Source organism: Hemitrygon akajei, chromosome 3 (genome assembly GCF_048418815.1).
Source record: "Hemitrygon akajei chromosome 3, sHemAka1.3, whole genome shotgun sequence".
Taxonomy (NCBI): domain Eukaryota; kingdom Metazoa; phylum Chordata; class Chondrichthyes; order Myliobatiformes; family Dasyatidae; genus Hemitrygon; species Hemitrygon akajei.
This window is the reverse complement of record NC_133126.1, coordinates 173,836,179-173,860,472: the sequence shown is the minus strand read 5'-3', so window position 1 is coordinate 173,860,472 and position 24,294 is coordinate 173,836,179. Positions and strand designations below refer to the sequence as shown.

The following is a 24,294-nucleotide window of genomic DNA, read 5'->3' as shown; positions in this document are numbered from 1 at the left end:
TTGACACCACCAGTATCAAGTTTTGTTTAGTGTTTGGGTTCAAACTATTTAAGCAATTACCTTTTTAATTTGAATCACATCATGGTTAATGCAATGGTATTTGGACTTGTGCAGTAGAATGAGGTTTTCACTAATTAGAGGATATGCAATGATTAACATAATGACCACTGGTATTAAAAATAAAACAGCATTAAAGTCAATGCCAGATCTTGACCATTTAATGCTAGATAGGTGCAGTAGCAAAGTATAGATTTCAGGTGAACAGGCTTTTCAGGCCACTGATTGTGTGCCAACCATCTTCTATCCATTTATGTTAATCTTGCATTAATTCTATTATTTTCGCTTTCCACTACCTTATTAGCTTTAGCTAGATTCTGCCTCTCGACTGCAGACCAGGGTAATTTAAGGTGGCAAGTTAACTTACAAATTATTGTAATGTTATCCTTTTCAGATGCTAAGATTAAGACCATAAAATACAGGAATACAATTCAGTCGTTTGATCAATTTAGTGTGCTCCACCATTTGATCATGGCTGATTTATTATCCCTCTCCTTCCCATTCTCTTGCCTTCTCCCAGTAACCTCTGATGCCTTTACTAATCAAGATCTATCAACCTCTTTAAATGTACCCAATGACATGGCCTCCATAGCTGTCTGTGGCAATAAATTCCACAGATTTACCACCCTCTGTCTGAACAGATGCCAACTCACCTCATCTCTATGGTAAAGGGATGACCTTCTATTCTGAGGTAGTGCATTTTATTCCTTGACTATCCCACTATTGGAAACATCCACTCTATCCAGGCCTCTCAGTATTCAATATGTTTCTATGAAATCCCCCCTCATTCTTCTAAGCTCCAGGACGTTCAGGCCCAGAGCCATCAAATGCTCCTTATACATTAACCCTTTCATTTCTGGGATCATTCCGATGAACCTCCTCTGGATCATCTCCATTGCCAGCTCATCCTTTCTTAAATATAGAGCCCAAATCTGTTTAAAATACTGCAAGTGCGGTCTGACCAATGCCTTGTAAAGTTTCAATATTACATCCATTTCTTTGTGTGTGCCATACTCTGCCAGAGCCTCAGCGACCACTTTTTTTTCCAAATGGTTGTCTGTCTGTCTGTCTGGAGGAAAGATTCTGTGTGTGGTCCCCCACATCCTTCTCACAGCGCAGTTTTTTTTTACGAGGCTGAGTTGCGAGCTCGACACTCAACCTGGCATGGACGGAAAGCGTGCCCGGAAGAGGCCCAACTGGATTCACACTGGAGTCCGGCGCTGATGTCACTGCACCACCATCCTTACATAGTTTCAAAAAGAACTAGGACTGGAACAAGCACTAGGACTCCCTGTGCACCTCCAACTTCTGAGCTCACTTTCTGTTTAGAAAATAGTCTGTGCCTTTTCCTTGTAGCAAAATGCATGACCACATATTTCCCTACACTGTATTCTGCTAATCTGTCAAAGTCCTTCTTCAGGCTCCTTGTGTCCTTAACACTGCCTGTCCCTCCATCTATCTTCGTATTGTCTGCAAACTTGGCTATAAACCCATCAATTCCATCATCTAAATTATTAACATATAATGTGAAAAGAAGCACTCCCAACACTGACCCATGTGGAATACCACTAGTCACTGACAGCCAACCAGAACAAGCCATCTTTATTCCCACTCTTTGCTTTCTGCTAGGCAGCCAGTCTTCTATCCATGCTAGTATCTTTCCTGTAATACCATGGACTCTTATCTAAAGCAGCCTCAGGTGTGGCATCTTGTCAAAGGCCTTCTGCAAATCCAAATAAACAACTTACACTGACTCTACTTTGTCTGGAATTTCCTCAAATAATTCTAACAGATTTGGCAGACAAGATTTCCCCTTAAAGAAACCATCCTGACTTCAAGTTCAGATTTATTGCTATCTGTCTCCGGACCATGGTCAAAGAGATTGTGGGATGTGTGGTAGGGATCCTCAACAATGCTTCAGACCCTTTGTATACAACACTCCAGGTAAATTTCACAAATGGGGAGAGCCCCTGTGATCCTCTCAGCAGTTTTTAACAATCCTCTGTAAGATCTCATGCTCTGATGCCTTAACTCTTCCATACCACACAATGATGCAGCCAGGCAGGACACTCTCAATGGTGCTTCTGTAGAAAGTTGTTTGAATGGGGATAGTCAGCCTTGCACCCCCTTAATCTCCTCTGAATGTGTAGATGCTGCTGTGCCTCCTTGACCAGTGAGGTGTTGTTGAGAGTTCAGGTTAGATCATCTGTTATTTGCATACCAAGGAACTTTGTGCGCTTCGCTCTCTCCATACAGAACCATTGAAGCCCAATGGAGAGTGGTCAACCTGTGCCTTCCTGATGTCCACAACCATCTCTTTTTCTTGTCCATGTTGAGACTCAAGTTGCTGTTCTGTCACCATTTGATAAGCCTCTCCATCTCCTCTCTGTATGCCGATTCATCATTGTTGCTGATGAGGCCGACTACTGTTGTGCTAGCAGCGATCTCGATGATGCGATTTGAACTGGATCTGAGAATGGAGTCGTGAGTCAGCAGTCTGAGGAGCAGTGGGGGCACCAGTGCTCAGTATTATGGAGCTTGAGATGTTGCTGCCATCTCAGACTCACTGGGGTCTTTCTATCAAGATGTCCAAGGTCCAGTTACAGAGAGGGGTATTGAGTTGCAATGAGGACTGTTTATCCACCAGCCTCTGAGAGATGATAGCTGAAGTCAATCAACAACTTCTTGGTGTATGAGGCAATGTTTTCTAGGTAGGACAGGATGGTGTGGAGGGCTGAGGCTATAACATCAGTGGACTGGTTTGAGTGGTAGGTGAGCTGTAAAGGTTTTAATGTAACTGGAAGGTGGGATTTTATGTGATCCAGTACCAGCCGCACAGTGCAGTTCATGATTGTTAAGATCGGTGCTACTGGATGGTAATCGTTTAGACCAGTTAATGTTGCTCCCCTGCTGGTACAATGTACTATTGCAAAGAGACCTCTTTTTAGCTAGGCTGCACAATCCCTCAGCAGCTGACCAGGTATGTTGTCTAGCCCCGCAGATTTGTGGGTTTACCTTGGCTTGGATCCTCCTCACCTTGGCTGTGCTCGGATAGGGGAGAGAGGACTTTCCTTTGATGTCACATCATTCATTACATCAATAGACTTTGCCCTATTTTCTCATGTCCCTTCAGGTACCCTTAATAATGGACACTAGCATTTTGCCAACCACTGAAGCCAGGCTAACTGCCCTTTTGCTGCCCTCCTTTCTTAAAAAAAGTAGAATGACATTTGCAATTTTCCAGTCCTCTGGAACCATTCTAGGTTCCTGCGATCCTTGAAAGATCATTACTAACAGTTCCACAGTTTCTTCAGTTACTTCCTTCAGAACCCTGGGGTATAGTCCATCTGGTCCGGGTGTCTTAACCTGCAGACCTTTCAGCTTCCCAAGTACCTTGTCTTTAGTAATGGTGACGGCATTCACTCCAACCCCCGACTCGAATTTCTGGCATGCTGCTTAAGTCTTCCACAGTGAAGACTGAAGCATAATACTTACTCAGTTCATCTGCTATTCTTTGTTCCCCCATCACTATCTCTCCAGTGTCATTTTCCAGCAGTTCAATGTTTATTCTTGCCTTTCTTATACAAAGATAGGTAGTGCTGAAGAAACAATGCGATTGCAGCAGGACTTAGACAAATTGGAGGAATGGGCAAAAAAGTGACAGATGGAATACAATGTTGGGAAATGTACATGATGCATTTTGGTAAAAGAAACAATAGTGCGGACTATTATCTAAATGGGGAGAAGGTTCAAACATAGAGGTTCAGAGAGACCTAGGAGTCCTCGTGCAAGTCTCCCAGAAAGTTAATTCACAGGTTGAGTCTCTGGTTAAGAACGAAAATGCAATGTTGGCATTTATTTCAAGGGGAGTAAAATATAAAAGGAAGGAGATAATGCCAAGGCTTTGTAAGACACTCATCAGGCCACACTTGGAGTATTGTCAACTGTTTTAGGCTCTGTATCTCAGAAAGGATGTCTTGTCATTGGAGAGAGTCCAGAGGAAGTTCACGAGGATGATTCTGGGAATGAAGGGGTTAACATATAAGGATCCAGCACTGACGTAATTGTCCTAATCTATCTACATATTGAAATCCCCCATGACCATTTTAACATTGCCCTTTTACATGCCTTTTCTATCTCCTGTTGTAATTTGTATCCAACGTCTTGGCGACTGTTTGGAAGCCTGTATATAACTCCCAACAGGGTCTTTTTTATCCTTGCAGATATGTAACTAATTAGACAGGTTCTTCCAGTCCTACGTCCCCTCTTTTTCTAAGGATTTGCTTTCATTCTTTTTCACTAAAATAGCCACCCCACACCCTATGCCCACCTGGATGTCCTTTTGATACGATATGTATCCTTGGATGTTAAGCTCCCAATTCTGATCTTTCAACCACATCTCTGTGATGCCCACAAAGTCATAAATGCCAATTTCTAAATGTGTTTCAAATCATCTACCTTCTTACATATGCTGCATGTATTTAAATATAACGCTTCCAGTCCTGCACTATCCACTCTTTTCAATTCTCCAGGACCCTGGTCAAGTCAAGTCACTTTTATTGTAATTTTGACCATAACTTGCTGGTCCAGTACATAGTAAAAATGAGACAATGTTTTTCAGGACCATGGTGTTACATGACACAGTACAAAAACTAGACTGAACTACGTCAGAAAACAACACAGAGAAAGCTCCACTAGACTACAGACCTACACAGGACTGCATAAAGTGCACAACAACAGTGCAGGCATTACAATAAATAATAAACAGGACAATAGGGCAAGGTGTCAGTCCAGGCTCTGGGTATTGAGGAGTCTGATAGCTTGGGGGAAGAAACCATTACATAGTCTGGTCATGACAGCCCGAATGCTTCAGAGCCTTTTCCCAGACAGCAGGAAGGAGAAGAGATTGTATGAGGGGTGCGTGGGGTCCTTCATAATGCTGTTTCCTTTGCGGATGCAGCGTGTAGTGTAAATGTCCGTGATGGCAGGAAGAGAGACCCCGATGATCTTCTCAGCTGACCTCACTATCCGCTGCAGGGTCTTGCGATCCGAGATGGTGTAATTTCCGAACCAGGCAGTAGAGACGCTGCTGGGCTTTCTTTGCTATGGAGCTGGTGTTGAGGGACCAGGTGAGATTCTCCGCCAGGTGAAGACCAAGAAATGTGCTGCTCTTAATGATCTCTAGCGAGGAGCTGTCGATGTTCAGCGGGGAGTGGTCGCTGCGTGCCCTCCTGAAGTCAACAACTATCTCTTTCGTTTTGTTCACATTAAGAGACAGGTTGTTGGCTCTGCACCAGTCGGTTAGCCGCTGCACCTCCTCTCTGTAATCTAAATCGTCGTTCTTGCTGATGAGACCCACCACGGTCATGTCATCGGCGAACTTGATGATGTGGTTCGAGCTGTGTGTTGCAGCACAGTCGTGGGTCAGTACAGTGAACAGCAGTGGACTGAGCACGCAACCCTGGGGGGCCCCCGTGCTCAGTGTGATGGTGTTGGAGATGCCGCTCCCCATCCGGACCGATTGACTGAGATCTCCCAGTCAGGAAGTCTAGGATCCATTTGCAGAGGGAGGTGTTCAGGCCCAATAGGCTCAGCTTTCCAATCAGTTTCTGAGGGATGATTGTGTTGAATGCTGAACTGAAGTCTATGAACAGCATCCGAACGTATGTGTCTTTTTTTGTCCAGGTGGGTTAGGGCCAGGTGGAGGATGATGGCAATGGCGTCGTCTGTTGAGCGGTTGGGACGGTACGCAAACTACAGGGGGTCCAGTGGGGGGTGGGGGCAGCAGGGTCTTGATGTGCCTCATGACGAGCCTCTCAAAACACTTCATGATGATGGATGTGAGAGCAATGAGACGGTAGTCATTTAGGCAGGACACTGAAGACTTCTTCGGCACGGGGATGATGGTGGCGGCCTTGAAGCACGTTGGAACGGTGGCGTTGCTCAGGGCGATGTTGAAGATGTCAGTGAGAACATCTGCTAGCTGGTCTGCACATCCTCTGAGCACTCTACCAGGGATGTTGTCTGGTCCAGCAGCCTTCTGTGGGTTGACCCTGCACAGGGTTCTTCTCACATCGGCCACGGAGAGACACAGCACATGGTCATTTGTAGGAGGGGTGGACTTCTTCATCACCATGTCATTTTCAGCCTCAAATTGGGCGAATAAGTTATTCAGCGCATCTGGGAGGGAGGCATCACCTGCACAGTCAGGTGATGTTGTCTTGTAATTGGTGATGTCCTGGATGCCGTTCCACATGTGCCGCGTGTCGCCGCTGTCCTGGAAGTGTCTGTGGATTAGTGGGTGTGTGCACGCTTTGCCCCTCTGATGGCTTGGGACAGTTTGGCCCTCGCTGTTAGAGCTGCATTGTCGCCTGCTCTGAAGGCAGAGTCGCAGGTCTTCAGCAGCGCACACACCTCTGCGGTCATCCATGGCTTCTGGTTAGCGATTATAATGATGGTCTTGGACAGAGTAACATCTTCAATGCACTTGCTGATGTAGCTGGTCACTGATGCTGTGTAGAGTTGGTAGAGTTGCCATCGGTTGCAGCCTCCCTGAACATGTGCCAGTCAGTGTGCTCAAAGCAGTCTTGAAGAGCAGAGATGGCTCCTACTGGCCAGGTTTTCACCTGCTTCTGAACTGGTCTGGAGCGCCCTACGAGCGGTCTGTATGCTGGGATTAGCATAACAGATGTGGTCTGAGTAACCGAGGTGGGGGCGGGGCTCTGCCCGTTACGCGTTGAGGATGTTTGTGTAAGCAAGGTCCAACGCATTCTCCTATCTTGTTGCAAAGTCCACATACTGATGGAATTTGGGGAGCACTGACTTAAGGTTCGCGTGGTTAAGATCACCAGCGACAATAAACAGTCCATCAGGGTGTGCGTTCTGCAGTCTCACCATGGTCCAGGTGGAATTAGCCCCATTGGTACAGCTCCCTCTTCCCCTATTACCAGTGCCAACATCCCACAAATTCAAACCCATTTCACCCACACCCATCTTTGAGCCATGTATTTGGCCTTCTGATCTTATTAACCCTGTGCTGATTTGCACATGATTCTGGCAACAGTCCAGTGATTGTTAACTTACAGGTTCTATGTTTTAATTTAGTCCCCTGCCACTCAAATTCCCTTGATAAAACCTCTTTGTCTTTGTGTCGTTGATACCACATGGACTATGACAACTGGCTGTCTCCCCTACTACTTAGTGGATAAGCTTTTTCCATTGAGAGTAGGGGAGACTCAAACAAGAGGACATGAGTTGAGACTTAGGGGGCAAAAGTTTAAGGGTAACATGAGGGGGAATTTCTTTACTCAGAGAGTGGTAGCTGTGTGGAATGAGCTTCCAGTAGAAGTGGTAGAGGCAGGTTTGGTATTGTCATTTAAAGCAAAATTGGATAGGTATATGGGCAGGAAAGGAATTGAGGGTTATGGGCTGAGTGCGGGTCAGTGGGACTAGGTGAGAGTAAGTGTTCGGCACAGACTAGAAGGGCTGAGATGGCCTGTTTCCATGCTGTAATTGTTATATGGTTACTCCAAATTTCTCAAAGGTCAGCTGAGATGTCCCAAATTCGGCCTTTGGGTCTCACAGTCCTTGCAACAGAGGATTGTTTCTATTTCAATTACAACTACATTTTTCTCTCTCTCCCTCTTCGTGAATGTCTCCTTGAGCCGTGCTACCACGAGTTGGTTTCTCATCCTGACAAGTAGCTACAATCTCAGACCTGTTGTGCAAGCTCAAGGGTTGAGGCTCTTTCAGCATGACCTCTTCAATTCCCCCCATCTGTCCCACTCGCGGTCACAGTCTCTTGTCCCTGGCCACGGACTGAATTTGAAATCGTTAATAGTGCCCAGGGTAACTCTTTTCCCCCACACCCTCCCTAATGCATCACAGTGTTTGAAACTCAGATTCCAGGCCATCCCCTTTGAAACTGAGTTCCTTGGGCAACTAGCTCTTACTGTGGATGTGGTCACCAGGAACCACAATGGGCTCCAACTCCCACATGATGCAGCAACAGTACACCACTTGATGCTGCATCCTTATTTAATTTGTAGCAGTTTGGTATATTTCTAGTTATCTACTATATAAAACAAACCCTTACCTGCTCACCTGTGTGAGTCGCCTTACCGAAGCCACTGGAGCTTCATTCTTAGGATTCTCGACTTCCCTCCTGAACAGCTGGAAAACAATCTCTTGGGTTTTGAAGTAATAGTCAATTATGAATGACTGTGATAAGGCCATTGATTCCTTGAGGTATGTTTTCGGTTGGCTAAACTACCTTTTGCCTGAACAATATCATGTGAAAAATGGGGATGTGGGATTGATGTGAAAGCCAGAATATTCCTTGATGGGTCAAGTATATTCGGAGTCATGAGGAAATAGGGATAATGCGTAATCCATAAATTGCAAAAACTATGCAATTTATTTAATGGTGGTTAACAATGGCTTTTCAAGCCGTTATTTCCGTCACAGTCTTGCACGTGCTTTGTTTCCCGTTGTATTGTGAGGATGTGTAGAAATAGGTTGGTGGATTTGCTCGTTGTGGTGTTGGGGGCTGAATGGTTTGGCATTCGAATCGGTGGCAGCCTCCTGATTGTCATTCAAGATGCAGCTGAAATTCTTCACTGCTCCTGGACAGCTGAATGGGGAAGGTATCCGAATAAGACCCTGGTAAGAAAGAGAGAAGGTGGTTGAGGAGTGGCAGCAGGGAGCTGAAATAAAAGCAGAAAATACTGGGAACATGCAGCAGATTGGACAGTATGGAAATAAGTTAAGGTTGTAGTTTGGAGATCTTCAACAGGACTATTTCATTTACTGAGAATAACAGCACACACAAAATTCTTCAACCTGAGGAAGAACAAGATGTGGAAAAATCTATGCTAATTTATAGTAGCTGAACTTCACTGTTTTCCCTTTTCATCCCAAAATTGTTGACAACCATGTTGAAAATGATCCATAATTTTCAAAAAACTAGCAGACTAGCGGAATTCTATAAACATATTGTGGCACTGCAGTTTTAATAATTTGATCAAAAGCATTAAAGGATGTGTAGCATGTTTTTATTGGCCATTTGTGGTTTTAAAATAATAGTTTGTAGTATATTTCATGACCTCAGGATATCCTAAAGTGCTTTCTTGGAATGCTAGCTCTAGTTAGAGTATGCATGGTCCAGTACTTTGGCAAAGTTCTTAATTCAGAAGATAAAACCCCTAAAGATAGCAATATTGGAACGAAAAAAATGTTATTTCCATTCTGAATGTAGCAGTTTCCTAAAGTTCCTAAAAAAATTTACTTGAAAGGATTTTATTTTTAATATTTCATTGTTCCAGTCTGTGCTGTGTTCTGTATCTCACAGTTCTAGCATTGTTTTCTTACCCCATCAACAGTCCCCATTCATCCCACTCAGCTGCTATTTAAAATAAAAATTAGCTTCATATATGACACCAGCCACATTTATCACTTGGGCAGTGTTGATTTCCACCTGATCAAAGGCTTCCCTCTTGTCCTTTTCACCCTTGCCCCACTGAAACTTAAAATCTGCTTGTTTTCTCCCATTTCCAGAAACCAGAAACATCAACTCTGTTTCTCTCTAGTTACTGTAGATAGCACCTGACCATCCGAGCATCTCCAGCAATTGGAATTGGTTTATTATTGTCACATGTGCCAAGATACAATGAAGAACTTTATTTGGTATGCAATCCATATGGATTATTTTGTTACTGCAGGCCCGGTTTGGTAGTACAGGCAGTCCCTGGGTTACGAACAAGATCCGTTCCTAGGTCTGTCTTTAAGTCAGGTTTGTATGTAAGTTGGAACAGGTTAGCCTATCCTTCGATGCCTTATGCACTGGCGCACTGTTTCCCTCTTTTGAAATGTTGGTCCTTTCAGGCATAAGCCAGACTCATCTACATTAAGTATTTGGTCTGGCAAATAACCTCCCTCCTCAATAATTTCTTTCAACATTTCAGGAAAATCACTTGCAGCACTTACATCGGTTCTCGCTGCTTCACCTTGCACTTTAATATTATGTAAATTTGCCCTCACTTTGAAACGATTGAACCAACCCCTACTCGCAACAAATTCTTCATTGCAGTGAAATAAACACGAAATGGGAATTATCGATCCATAATTTTAACTCGTTAACTGCGTCCATTAACGGAACAGAAACACTGCGGATTCAGCAGCAGCCGCGGGTGGTGGGTCCTGAGATTGCCCGGGGTCCTAAAGTCCACCCACACTGAACAGGTTAAGTGGGACACACTGAACACAGTGTTAACGGCAACATGATCCAACTTAAAATGGCAGATGGCGTTCTCCTTCCTCGAGCCGATGAGTTTTTAAAATAATAGGCTTTATGGCAGGCCGTTCATAAGTACGAGTTAAGTCAGATGTTCGTAACTCAGGGACTGCCTGTACGAGATAGAACTATTAACAGAATAAAAAGTAAAATGCTACAGTTACAGAGAACATGCAGTGCAGGCAGTCAATAAAGTGTAAAGCCATAATGGGGGAGATTGTATGGTCAAGATTCCATCTTATTATACAGGGCAGAGGTTCCCAACCTGAGGTTAACTGACCCCTTCCTTAATGGCAGTGGTCCATGGCATAAAAAAAGATTGACAGCCCCTGTACTTGGAAATTATTCAGTAGTCTTATACCAGTGGGATAGAAGCTGGCCTTGAGGCGTTTTGGTCTGTACTGTCGTGACTTTATATTTTCAAGAATGTTCTCAAAACTTCCTCAGAAAATGTGGAGCATTCTGACTGATTCCCGGCTTGTTAGAACTCAGAAGAAGCAGGGCTGATATGTTCCTGATGCAAGGACTCGAGGTTGTGTCCAGTGTCAGTAGTGATCGGAAAGCACTACCTCCTCAAACGATTCTGTTTACCCTATGGTGCTGCATTGGAGTCCAGCAGTGTAGAAGAAAAACAAATGGACATTGTTTGTGGCCAGGAATTGTGGTTGAATGGACTTTGAGAATTAATGGATCTAGCCAAGCACACACAATAGGGGTAAAAGCCTGGAATTTTGAAACAGCAGCACTAATTGCTCTGTCACCATTAGGCAATCCACAATTAGCATTTGCAGCTATGGTGTGGCAACAGAAGAAGTGAACACTCAGGAAGTTGGGATGGGTGCTGCTCACATGGTCCATTGTTTCTTGAAGTTGGTGAGCTGCTCGAACCTTGTTGGAGTTGTACTCTCTCTGCCTGTATGAGTGTACTACTAAGATGTGCCTTGTAGATGGTGGTGTGACTTGGAAATTAGCCTGTAGGCTTAGCTAGAGAAGGCTCAATTGATCTTCTCTTGTACTTGGGCCCTGTCTAGCTAGCCCACATACACTCATCAAAGATAATGATTGTGCTGGGGTGGTATCTTGTGTTAATGAAATGAGACAATTGGACTTATTGAAGATAGTCACTGTCTGAGACTGTTTTGGCATGAAGCTTTACGAGGGAAGGACAACAGCATCTCTGCTTCCTTGAAGTTTGCAGTGATTTGGCGATTTGGCATGACATCTAAAACTTTGACAAAATTTTGTAGATGTGTAGTGGAGAGTATATTGACTGGCTGCATCACAACCTGTATGGAAACACCTACGTCCTTAATGGATAATCCTACAAAAAGTGGTGGATACAGCCTGGTCCATCACGGGTAAAGCCCTCCCTGCCATTGTTCATATCTATAGGAAGCATTGTCTCAGGAAAGCTGCATCCATCATCAGGGACCCCCACCACCCAGGTCATGCTCGCTTCTCACTGCTGCCATCAGGAAGAAGGAACAGGAGCCTCAGGACTCACACCACCAGGTTCAGGAGCAGTTATTACCCCTCAACATCAGGCTCATGAATCAAAGGGGATAACTTCACTCAATTTCACTTGCCCCATCATTGAAATGTTCCCACAACTTATGGACTCATTTTCAAGGACTCTTCATCTCATCTTCTCAATACTTTTTGTTTGTTTATTATTATTATTATTATTATTTCTTTCCTTTGTTATTTGTACAGTTGTCTTTTGCACACCGGTTGATCACCCAAGTTGGTGTGGTCTTTCATTGATACTATTATAGTTATTATTCTTTTATGGATATAATGAGAATGCCTGCAAGAAAATGAGTCTCAGGATTGCATATGGTGACATATATGTACTTCAGTAATAAAGTTACTTTGAACTGTACTCTTCAAACGACTATTTAAGAAGCTTACCTTGCAATTTCAGAACTAATTATCCTTTGTATGTTATATTTGAAAACAATTTAAACATTGCTCCTTGTATTAAAGGTTACCATATATTGCACTTTAAACTTTCTGCTTGTTGTTTGTTTTCCTATACAAATCTCACCCCTTGTCCGATGCTGCTCTGACAGAAGAAGTATCAAGTATAATTACAGACCATTGAGTCTAAACGTGTTGGTGGGTAAATTATGGAGGGAAAAAAATTCTTGAATGGAATAAATCTTTACTGAAAAGAGCTCTGATTAATTCACAACAGTTGAGAAGGCTATGCCTGTGTGAAATTAACTTGGCAATTTGAGTAGGTAGTGCATTTAATATAGGGCATGCAAATAGCAGTGTGATGGTTGATAAAGTCTGTAACATGAAGATGACAGGACATACCTACAAAGAAAAAGCAGCTGGCCAGTGTAATACTAGAGCAGCACATTGCTGTCTCTAGTGCAGAGGGGCCACTGCATGGGACTGGAAAAAGCCCCTCCGCATTGAGCACATCTTAAAAAGGCGATGCTTCAAAAAGGCAACATCCATCATTAAGAACCCCTGTCACCCAGGACATGCCCTCTTCTCTTTGCTAACATCAAAAAGAAGGTACAGGAGCATGAAGACACAAGCTCAGTGTTTTAGGAACTGCTTCCCCTCCTCAATCAGATTTCTAAATAAGCAATGAACATATGTACAATACATTACTAATTTTTTCCCTCTCTTTTTGCATTACTTATTTAATTTAACATATTCAGTGGATTCCAGTGAATTGGGTCACATTGGGACCTGTACATTTGGACCAATAAAGCGGCTCCCCCCAATCAGTTGAAGTGTTGAACACATGCAAATGCACACATCTGAAGCTAGTTAGAAACTTCGGCGACAATCTTCTGCCACAATTAAGCAGCATTAATTGTGGCAAATAAGCCAATAAGCTTATTCGCTTCCAAATAAGCGAAGGGAATTTGTTTATTTTCTCAATTGTTTTCTATTCTTTAAAAATTGTCCTAAATAAGTAGCTCCCCTGATGAACTGATGGCCCAATAAACCAATCCACTGTACATGTTTCTTATTGTAATTATAGTTTTTATTATGTATTGCACTCTACTGCTGTCACAAAACAACAATTTTCATGACATGCCAGTGATATTAATTCTGATTCATTACACAAAGAAGAATGTAATCTGCCTGTAACTGCTGTTAATTAATTTTGTCTTACCCTATTAATGACGTACCTATCCCTGCCCACCTTTGCTGCCAGTGAAATCTGACTTGATTGCTTTCTGCCAGTTCAGAGAAAAAGGGGTTTAGGACCAGAAATGTTACCTGTTTCTCATTCCACAGATGCTCTCTGACTTTAATGGACTTTTTGAGCACTTTTTTTTTGTTTGTATTTCAGATAACTGGCATATGCATTTTTTAAAATATGCATCAATTAGGGGAAGTTGTCTATAATAGGTAGAGGAATTTACTTGGAACTTTTTGAAGAAAATTGGAGATCTGGCATCTGCTATGTAAAAGCCTGGTGGAGGCAGAAATGCTCATCATGCTGACACATCATCTAAATGGGAGTAATCTTTTATAGGCCAGTATAGTTACAGTACATTAGTCAGGATGACATGCCCCTGTGTAATAAATTGCTGTAATAGAGAAAAAGTGCTGGAGGAACTCTGGGTTTGGCAGCATCTATGGATAGGAATAATGAGGAGTCGATGGTTCGGGCGGAGACCCTTCACCAGGACTGGGAGGGAAGGGGTAAATAACCAGAACAAGAAGGCTGCAGAGTGAAAGAGTAGTCAATGCTGAATAATGGACGATGGGAGCAGAGAATGAACCTGGAGCTCTGACAAAAGGGAACAAACCCGAAGCATAGATTGTTTCTGTCCTCAGATGCCACCTTATTTGCTAAGTTTTTCTGTGCTTCCAGCACTTGCAGTTTTTATTTTGGTTTTCAGCACAGAATACCTTTTGAGACAAGGTAGTTCCTATCAATATTCTTTAAACTTCGGAGGATAAAACCCAGCCTGCCAATCCTTTTTGTCATGCTATTGTGCGGGATAGCTCTCTAGATGCACCAAGTACCCTATTACACAAATTGCACAATATTTCACAAATTTACTATTAATAGAACAAATATAACCATGCTTTGGTGTGTACATTGGCAAAGTAGTGTGCAGGTTGAGAATTTTGTAATTCCAATTAGATCCAAATTGTGTGTCTGTGATAGGTCATTGGAGTGCAAGTACAGTTTAATAGTATCATTTTGAGAGTAGACTGCAGAATTTAACCAGATTGCATTTTTTGCTGAGAAGATACAGCTCGGTCATTTTCCACGTTGTTGGGTAGATGCCAATCTTACAATGGCAGTGGAAAAGTTTAACTGGAAGTGTAGTTGAATCTTTTGCCCGGAACTTTTGGTATTTTAGCTGGGAATGTTGTTGACCTCACCTGTGTGCTTGATATTAAATGAAGGCCTTCTCATATTATATTAGGAGCAACTTGGAAGATGATCAAGTATTCACTTGGCTGACCTTCAAAATGGATGCAAAATGGTTCCTGTGTTGGGCCTGGAGTTTGATTGTTTACTGTTCAATTGTCTACTTTCATTCTGGGCGAGCTGTGCACCAGGGCAGTAGAATTAGATTATAAACTCTATATGGTGGTCTTTGCTTCACTCTGTCCTTGTATATTCTTTCTATGGTTTACCATGCATGTCAACCTGGACAGTTTCATCAGGTTGGTATCATTTACTTGGGTGTGTCTGGTTATGCTCTGCCTCACATCTTATTATCGAGGTTGGTCCCCCATCTGGCTCAAAATGAGAAAAGTGCATTTCCATAACCAGATTGCAGTGGAATGCAACTTTGTTCCCCGCAGCCCTGTCAGAATCATCATTTTTTGTGTCGCTGTATTTCTTTGGAATGTAATCCAATTGATTTTGTAATGATATCACTCTTCACTGTGCAGTCTCCAACCACTGGTAAATGCCAGTCTACCATTCCAATATGTGACTTCAAGGTCTAGTCGATTTCTTCCCCAGAGTTGTGGTGCTTGTCAATGCCTCGTATCCAGTTCTTTGCTATGTCTTTCACGGCTTGGGAACTTTATACACTGGTATGATAGAACTACTCTTTTGTTTTGGACTGACTTGTACTTCTGGGTGGGGAGTGGAGGGAGTGGTTGGTGTTGAGTGTTTTTGATTCGATGTTGCGGGACCTCTGGAGTCAATTTTGAAGATTCCAACAGATGGTTTCTCCCAATGGTGTGTCATCACCTTTGGTAACTTAATTGATAGGCCTAGAACCACTCAGCATTATAACAAATGGCACCAGCACGGATGTGGAAATTAACCAGGTTTTAATTAATCACGCAGTTAGGCTCTGCCAATCATTGATGCCAAAATAAATTTTGCTAATTAGAACCCTGGGGACCATATTATGACTGACCACAGTCATAGCTGAGGTGGGTTGGTCTGTATCACTTGGACTGCCGGCTTATATAGTTTGTTATTGACTGTCCGATTTAATCACTCTCTGATCCAGTGCTCCTCTGGCTGTTCTTACACCTTGAAATTAATAATTGTCAATTAGTTCAAAGTTTGGTGCTCACATCCAGGGACTCGATTGTTGTTGATTCTTGTTTTTGCTGAAGTATTTTGGTTTCCATTTCTCCAATACAGAAGTGTGAGTTTTTCAATTTCATATTTTAGCACTCCAATGATCTCTCTTCTCCAGACTTCAGTTCTGTTAATTACGCTGGTTGTCCCTTGATGTGGCTAAACCTCGTGATTGAATCGCATGATTGTTCTTGAGATGGTATCATGGAATATGCATGATAACCTCATTCTGACCATCTTTTGGTGAATTCTTGTATTGGGTCCACACTACTTTGAAGTGTTCAGTGTTGTTATTTGTGGGAATGTGCATGCATGTGACTGGTTCTAAAGCTGTCAAGAGATGTGTTTGTCCCATGACATATGTCTTTAATTGCCTCTATCTTCCCATTCCCTTCTCAGGAATATCTTTCACAGTTGAAAACTGTTAAACCAGGAGATCAAAACTGATTAAGTAAGCAGAAAAGCACCAAACTAGAGTTGTTAGTTGCTATGACTAAAGAAATACACACCTGGAACAGTTCCAGCATAAAACTTGTGTGGAAAGTGTTAAATGGCTGCAAGAGAATGCTAAAGATGGAGCTAAATGATTGATGAGTGCAGATATCAAAGTATCAGTAAACACTCCTGTGCCTGGCATCAATTTATGGACATACAATCAATGTGCATAAGATATTTTATATATTGTGCTTTTTTTTTTCTTGTGTACTTTTATCTTGTTTTCTTTGTATTGTGTCAGATCTGGAGTAACAATCATTTCATTCTCCTTTACACCTGTGTACTGGAAATGACATTAAACAATCTTGAATTTGTGAATAGCTTTTGCAAACGGTGGGTTCATAAACATCCCCATTGTCACGGGTTGCAGACCCACACTTGAGTGCAACAGTCAAGACTGAAGCATTTATAATTTTCATTCAGAAAATGCAGTATTTTCTGCTTGTGATTTTACATCCCAACCAAATCAGGAGTGGGTGATCTGTCTTTCTACTCGTAATGGGACCTAGTGTTCAACTGATTTGATTGCGTCTGAGATGTCAAGAAACTTCTGACTGTATTGGACACTGCAAAAGCTGAGGGCCTCCAGGAGCATCACAGTTACAGAAGTGAAGACTTGTGTTGTGCCTATACAAGCCGTTCCAGTACATCTGGAGTATCAGGACATACATGACAACTTTCCTTTTTTCCCCACTGATTGTTGCTTACGGCAAACATTCTGATGTGGGATGAGAAGTGAAAAATCATTAGCATTATACCAGTGACAGGCAATGACATTTCTTTCAAGAATCAGTCGATAGTCTTGATGCAGGGTTTCAACCTGAAACATCAACATTTCCTCAAAATGTAACACGCCAACCCCCCACAAATGCTGCTCGACCTGCTGTGTTCCTCCAGTAGATTATTTGTTGCTCCAGACGTCGTCATCTGCAGTTTCATCCCCTTCACGAATCTTCAGTGTTCAGTTCAGAAATGGTCAGTCCTGCAGAAACGTCATTCATTTGGGTGCCACGGTAGCTTAGTGTTATTACAACTCGGTACATTGGAATTTGGTAAACAATCCTGATGTCTTCTCAGGAGTATGTACGTTCTCCCTGTGGATGCATGGGTTTCCTCTGGGTGCTCTGGTTTCCTCCCATGGTCCAAAGATATACTGGTTACAGTATTAGGCTAATTGGTCATTGTAAATTGTCCTGTGATTATGTTAGGGTTATGTTAAGCTGAGGGTTGGCAAGGGGTGCTGGGTGACGCTGTTCAAAGGGCCTATCTCTGTATGTGTAAAATAAAAGGTGTCCTTCTCCCCACAGGCACTGCTTGCTCTGTTGGCTCTTCCCATCATTTTTGGATTTCAGCAGCAGCTTTGACAGCTTTATCGCTTCTCTTTTTGTTTCTTCTGACTGCTTTCAATAATTTGATAACAAATCCCATTGGTGTCACCTTGGCAAATCCTTGGATATCCCTTTGCCTCATACACTCTGCAACTTAAAATTAGCCTGTTTTACCACTTTCCTCATGATATTTAATATTTATTTCTGTTATTTTGCACTACTTATTTTAACTTAACTATTTAATAGACATTATATATGCTTCATGTAACTCAGTTTTTTTCCTCTATATTTATTTATCATGTATTTCATTATACTGCTGCCTTAAAGTTAACAAATTTCATGACATAAGACCATATGACACTGGAGCAGAAATAGGCCATTCAGCCCATTGAGCTTGCTTCTCCATTCCATCATGGTTGACCCCGGATTCCACTCAACCCCATTCACCTGCCTTCTCGCCTTATACTTCGATGCCCTGACCGATCAGGATACAATCAACTTTCATCTTAAATATATGCACAGACTAGGCCTCTACTGCAGTCTGTGGCAGAGCATTCCACAGACGTACGTCGGTGATATTAAATGTGATTCTGATAATTTGCCTGAAACATTTGACTCTGGGTTTTCCTTCCACAGTTGCTGTCTTATTTGAGTTATCCAGCATCTGTTCTTAAGAGTTTAACTACCTTGTCCCAATATTAAACAGTAAACACTATAGTTGAAGGTATAATGACACAAAGTTAATCATGCAGTACCTAATTCACTCTGAGTCCCAGTGCTGTCTGTTATGCTTTGGGGCCAGTCATGGACACCTTCGTTGCTGTTGCTCTCCTTTCTGTGCACTTTGACTAATGTCCCTTCAGAAGAGTATTTTGCCAGGTGCTTTATACTTTTGAGGCAAAGGCTTTACTCACATAATTACACAATTTATCTTGCGATACTTTGGGGCCAACTATCTGTCCCAAGTCTCGGTCACTGTCCATTATGCTTGGGTAGTCATAGGTGATGTCTCTGGGGTCCTAGAGTCCAGGGTTCTCTGCACCTTATGAAGGTTTGTTACTAGCCCTGGGTGGTTCCTTTCCTTGGTTAGGACCCTCAGAGTTGGTCTTTGCTGACTGCTGTTGAGGTTCTCCTCTGTAGGGCACCAGAGCAGAATTATTGCCAGCCTGGTTAGTTAAACTTCTGATGTGACCTTCCAGAAATTTCTCGTGGCTTGTTGAATTGGTGGACAAGCTCAGAGGCCACTGCTAGACACTTCAAAGTGTAACTTGTTCGTGGTGTGGTGGGGGGGGGGGGAGTTGAATGCAACACTTTTTAAAGTGGAGGCAGGAAGCAGGGTCTCTATTCCTTCTGCTTCTCTATTGTTTCTCCTTCCCTGAACTGATACTTGGACACCATTTATCAAAGGGCCGGGGTGGTGGGCATTAGCATCTGTTAGCACCACAGTATCATTCCCGGTTAACCTAATATCTGGCCCACTTAGTTTTGTGAATTTGGATCTTTTGGGGTTGAAGATCAGCTTGAGCCTCGTTCCATGATTACCAGCTCCCTAGTCTGAGGAGTTGTTCCCCATGGTTTGACCAAAATTTTAATTGGACCAGTCACCCAGTTTGTATGGCTAACAGTGCAGCTTGACATTCTGTTCTCTGCTAGTGACTTGCCTGCTGACCGGAAAAAAATGACATCACAAATGTGATGGAATATTTTCTGCTTTACGTGATGAAGGCAGATCCCCAAACCCCACTTTCTTCCCCCTTTTTTATTTGCCAAACACATCTCACTACTGGCTTTGCCATGACAGCTTGTTGTATTGGGACTTGGGTGTGTTTCTTTGGAAAACAGTTGTGGATCTACAAATATGCATTGTAGGTCTGTGATTGGTTGGGTTGTCACCTGAGAACAGTTCAAGGTGACTTGCTATTGTTCAAAAATCAATGGTTTGACATAAAAATCTTGAGTGGTATTTCTCTGAGGTAATTGTATCCTGCTCCACAGATGGACCTTGTGATTGTCTGAGTAACTGTTGATGTGAGCCTTTACTTAATCTATCATTTTGTGTAGCCCAGTGGTGTCCCAATTCACGCTACTACATTTTGTTAAAGTGGTTGCTCTGCATGTAAACAGATCAATTTCTTGTATTATGTTAGGTTGATGCCCAGTTGCTGCTATTTAATATTGCTTTAGAAATATCTGAGTATTTAGCTGCCAACTTAGTGCAGCAAACCAGAGATACCGTATATTTTGTTATATAAAGAATATATATTACAATTTGGGTTTTATAAACAATATTGATGTTAAATTTCATTTAGAAAGTTTATTTTGATTCTATCTGAAGTTTTAAGGAAATTTTATAGTTTAATGTAAGTTTGCTATGTGCATACCCTTGGAAATACTTTTGGTTTACTGTTGTAACAATTTCAGTCAAGGTTCTGCAAACTGGAACTCTAGGATTACAATATTGCTTTTACTTGAGATTAAGTGAACCTCCTTGCATTGTACCATGGTACCAAGCTAGCATGTAGCTTAGAGGGTGAGTACTCACAATCTTTTCCTTGGGTTGGGAACTCAAGGATGAGCGGTGGGGGGGGGGGGGAGATTTAATGGGAGTTTGAGGGGCTATTTTTCCCTATAACGGGGTATTATGTATTTGGAATGAAGTACAATAACAATTTTTAAAAGGCAATTGGACAGGTATCTGGATAGGAAAGGTTTAGAAGATAATGGGCCAAATGCTGGTAGGTGGGACTAATTGGGATGGGCATCTTGTTCAATGTGGACTAATTGGGCTGAAGAGCCTGTTTCTGTTTTGTATAATCCTCTCTGACTCGAGTGCAATACTCAAACTACATTTTCTTTTGTGGCTGGTGCCTTCTGAATCATTTATGAAGCAATTCATGAGTACAAAAAGCTGACTTTACGTTGGGAAACTGCTACATGAATATTCCCAGTCTTACTACCTCTGATTTCCATCAATTATAATTCTATAGTACTCTCCAACATTGCTGCTCTTTGTTATAAAAGTAACCATCTTGCCTAGAACTTGTCGCAGGGTCTGCTCTGCACCTACTCTGTATCTCTCAGAAATGCCCTGGAATTTTAAGTTTAGGTTTTAAGCTTTAGTGAGCTTTGGACAATCATCCTTATCCTTGCTGTGACCAACCATTTCTATTCCTAACATAACTCAACCACACCTATGTCTCAGTTCATCTGTTCAAGTTCTCATCTCTGCCTCTTGTCTCCAGTATGACTATTCCAAGCACTCTTAGCCGATTGTCCCTGTCTTCTATTGCAGGTAAGAGATCGTGCATAGCTCTGTTGCTCCTGTTAAAATTAACCTTAACCCTTGTAACTCTGTTGACCAGTGTCCTGGTTTTAAAAGTTGTTCTCCTTGATTCTTCCCTGGTATCTCCTGCCCCTGTAACTTTAACCATTGTTTTTTCATAATACAAACATATTTGCCTACAGATGCCAAGGCCTTCAGTGGAATTCATCAGTCCCGATGAAGGGTCTTAGCCCGAAACCTCGACTGTTTATTCCTTTCCATAGATGCCACCTGACCTGCCGAGCTAGCATTTTGTATGTGGATTTCCCTAGAAACCTCTTGCTTGCCAATCACTTTGCTTCTCCATTTAATTCTTAAAACCTTGTCCTTTGCCAAGGCCTGTGGTCATCCACCCCAAAATTCTTGTGGCATCAGATTTTCTTATGAAGTCCCTTGTAGAGCTTTAGGATGCTTTGGTGTGCTGAAGTGTTATTATGCACAGCAATTGGAAGGGTCAAGTTATAATCACTGTCAAGATGATGTTTGGAAAGGTACGATAAAGATAGGAAGATGAATGAATTACCATGCTTTTAATCTTTTGTTTTCACTTATTCTTCCCGTGGAAAGAGACTATTCAGCCTATCAAGTCGATGCTGCCTTGTAGAGCAATATCTTCAATCTCCGCTTATTTTTTTGACGCTATTGCTCCCTCTCATTCTCAATAATTCTCTGCACAGGGGTCAATTTACAGTAGCAGTTCAATAAAACAAGCAGCAGTGCTATGGAAGTTGGGAAGAAACCTGTTGTATCATAGAGGAAAACAGAACTCTGTTCTGATGTGCAACTACAATATACTTGAAGGCTCAGATTTACTCTGGGTTATTATGAAGGTCACCATGCATCTTGAGTTTTTCTTTTAAGTTGTTTTGAATCATTCCAATCGATAATGGTTAAACTACGTGTCATCAAGGGAGCCAAAAGTGCCATCACATTTCACAGAGCAGCATAACGTGTTTGTAGCATATTTGGACCGGAGTAACTCAAGAGCCATCAGCAACTACACAGGCAACAGTCCAATAAACACACTTACTGAGAGTGTCTGATATGTATGACCAGCCATATTGCCATTCATATTGATGTGCAGTGTTTGTTAATGAATTCGGTACAAATTACTGAAAGTGCAAATTTTCAGTGTCATGACAGGGGAAGAATAGTGCCAATCATTTTTTTTCCGATTCTGGCTCTGTGTAACTTAAGAACATATGTGCTGTTTGGTGGAGAAAGGCGGGACATCTGATGGACCTTAAATAGAAGTGGATTGGGTGGATTAATGCAGGTGAATCAGTTCATTTAGTGATCAGATCTTTTGAACCCTTTTTTTTATATAATATTTGCATGCAATGAATTACTTAAATATGACTGTTTTTTTCAAAAACACGAAATTCCATTGATGCTGGAAATCCAGAGGCAACACACACAAAATGCTGGAGGAACTCAGCAGGCCAGGCAGCATCTATGGAAGTGAGTAAGCATTTGATGTTTCAGGACAAAACCATTCTGTAGGACCCTTTTTTCTGTAGTGGGTGTAGCTTTATTCAAAAGGTGGTTATTTCACTTTTTAATTTCCCCCTTTCCCTTTATCCAGTAATACACTGCTGCGTTAGCAATAGCCACTACAAATCGACCTGAACTGCTTTATTTGCTGAAAAACCAGTTAATTTTGTAATACATATCACAAAAAAATCATTTTATTAATATAGTACACTTTTAAAGAACATATTAAAGTTTTAAAAATAACTACGCCAGACTAAATGTAATAGCCATCCTCTGCTTACTTGTCAGGTCATTGCTTGTGTAATCTGCTCAGCCATGGGAGAAATGATGTGGGTGACACAGGTCACGTGTGTTAGCTTGCGCTGTCCGACACAAGGCAGTATGATTTGATTGGCCGGTTCTGGGATGGTAGTGATGAGACAGGTTTGAGGACAAGCATAAAGACGACTGGAAAAATTACCCGAGGGTTTGATCAGGCTTGCACTGTCACAGCAGAGTGCTGATAATAATAGGACCCCTTAGGTTTAAAAGCTGTGCGTCAAAATTCCCACTGTTAATCACATTGCTGCACATTTTTTAGGATCAGTCTTTAAAGTCAGATGAATATAACAGCTCTTATTTGTGGGCTTAGGCAGTGACACTATTAAATTAGCAACTGATCTTGATGCTCTGTTAAAATATTCTAATTGATTTTTTTAAAAGGAAAATGGCAAAAATCTCAGTGTTGTCAGTACTTACACTGTGCTGTGGGGTCTTCAACAATCAATAAAATTGCTCTGTGTGTTCTTAATTCTGATTATGTGGCTTCACCAGATTCTCACAGCTTCAGTGATCCTGACATGAAAGTACCTCGCAGGGATGCTGTCGGGTTCATGTCTGTCAGGGCATGTAATGAGTTTCTCACTGCAACAAGCTACCCCTCCCCCCTCCCTCCCTCTTGTGCAAACCAGCATACCATGCTTTTGTGTCTTTGCTGTATTTGCTGCTTATCCTATGGAGGAGATGGCATTAGTTGTTCTGCAGCAGGTGGAGCTGCTGCAGTGTATTCAGCTCAGCTGACTCTGGCATTCAGACCCCCTCCGAGACCCTTGGCCTGGGAGATATTACTCCTTGGCAGGAATGTGTTTCTTGGAAATGAGGACGGCCAAATTGATGGCAGGTTTACTGCGAAATTTTAAATAGTGTGAATCTGCGTCGGAAGGTGAACAAGAGTTGTGTTTGGGGGGGAGGAGTGTTGGAATGAGAGGAGGGGGACAGAGAGAAATAAAAGTACTGTGAGGAATGCAAGTCCACCAAGGAGCTTTCAAAAGTGAAGATGCCATAGACATGGAGTAGAAACTGAGGGGCTCTAAGCCGTTGCTTACTGAGGCGTTCAGTCCCTCTGTAATTTACCATTGATTAGCCTGGATTTAACATGTCTCCTAGCATCAAAAACTTGGATTGTTTCTCACCAATGCTGTGTCACTGCAAAGTGGCGTGTACCAACAACACTATATCATTGATGTTTGGATGTAAGGTGGGTTGAAATGATGTTCCTGCATGTATATTTTTGAAAATGCAGTGAGAGTCACTGATGCATTTGTAAGCCTTTTTAAGTGTCTGCAAACCGATGTCAATATTAGGACTGTAGATTAAAAAGCCTTCTCTTAAAAGATGCTGAGATTACACACTGCAATTCAATCAATGGGAGATTGTGAACTCAGCTGTTTAGCTCGGGCATCTTACAAACTACTGTATGTAAAGTGCGATACACAGTAACTGCTGCTCT

The 24,294-nt window shown here is 42.2% G+C and overlaps 1 protein-coding gene across 13 annotated transcripts in view; it reads left to right on the top strand.

The window, feature by feature from the left end:
• Positions 1-24,294, top strand: part of LOC140725642 (disks large homolog 1) — a 472,837-nt gene that overhangs the window by 106,649 nt on the left and 341,894 nt on the right. The window contains exon 1 of one of the 13 annotated variants that reach the window (XM_073041370.1): positions 23,569-24,042. The exons of the other annotated variants lie outside the window; for them this stretch is intronic. Within the exon in view, the coding sequence (XP_072897471.1) occupies positions 23,941-24,042 (102 nt within the window). The 5' untranslated portion in view covers positions 23,569-23,940. Of the gene's footprint in view, positions 1-23,568; positions 24,043-24,294 lie in introns of those variants that run through there. 13 annotated transcript variants of the gene reach the window in all.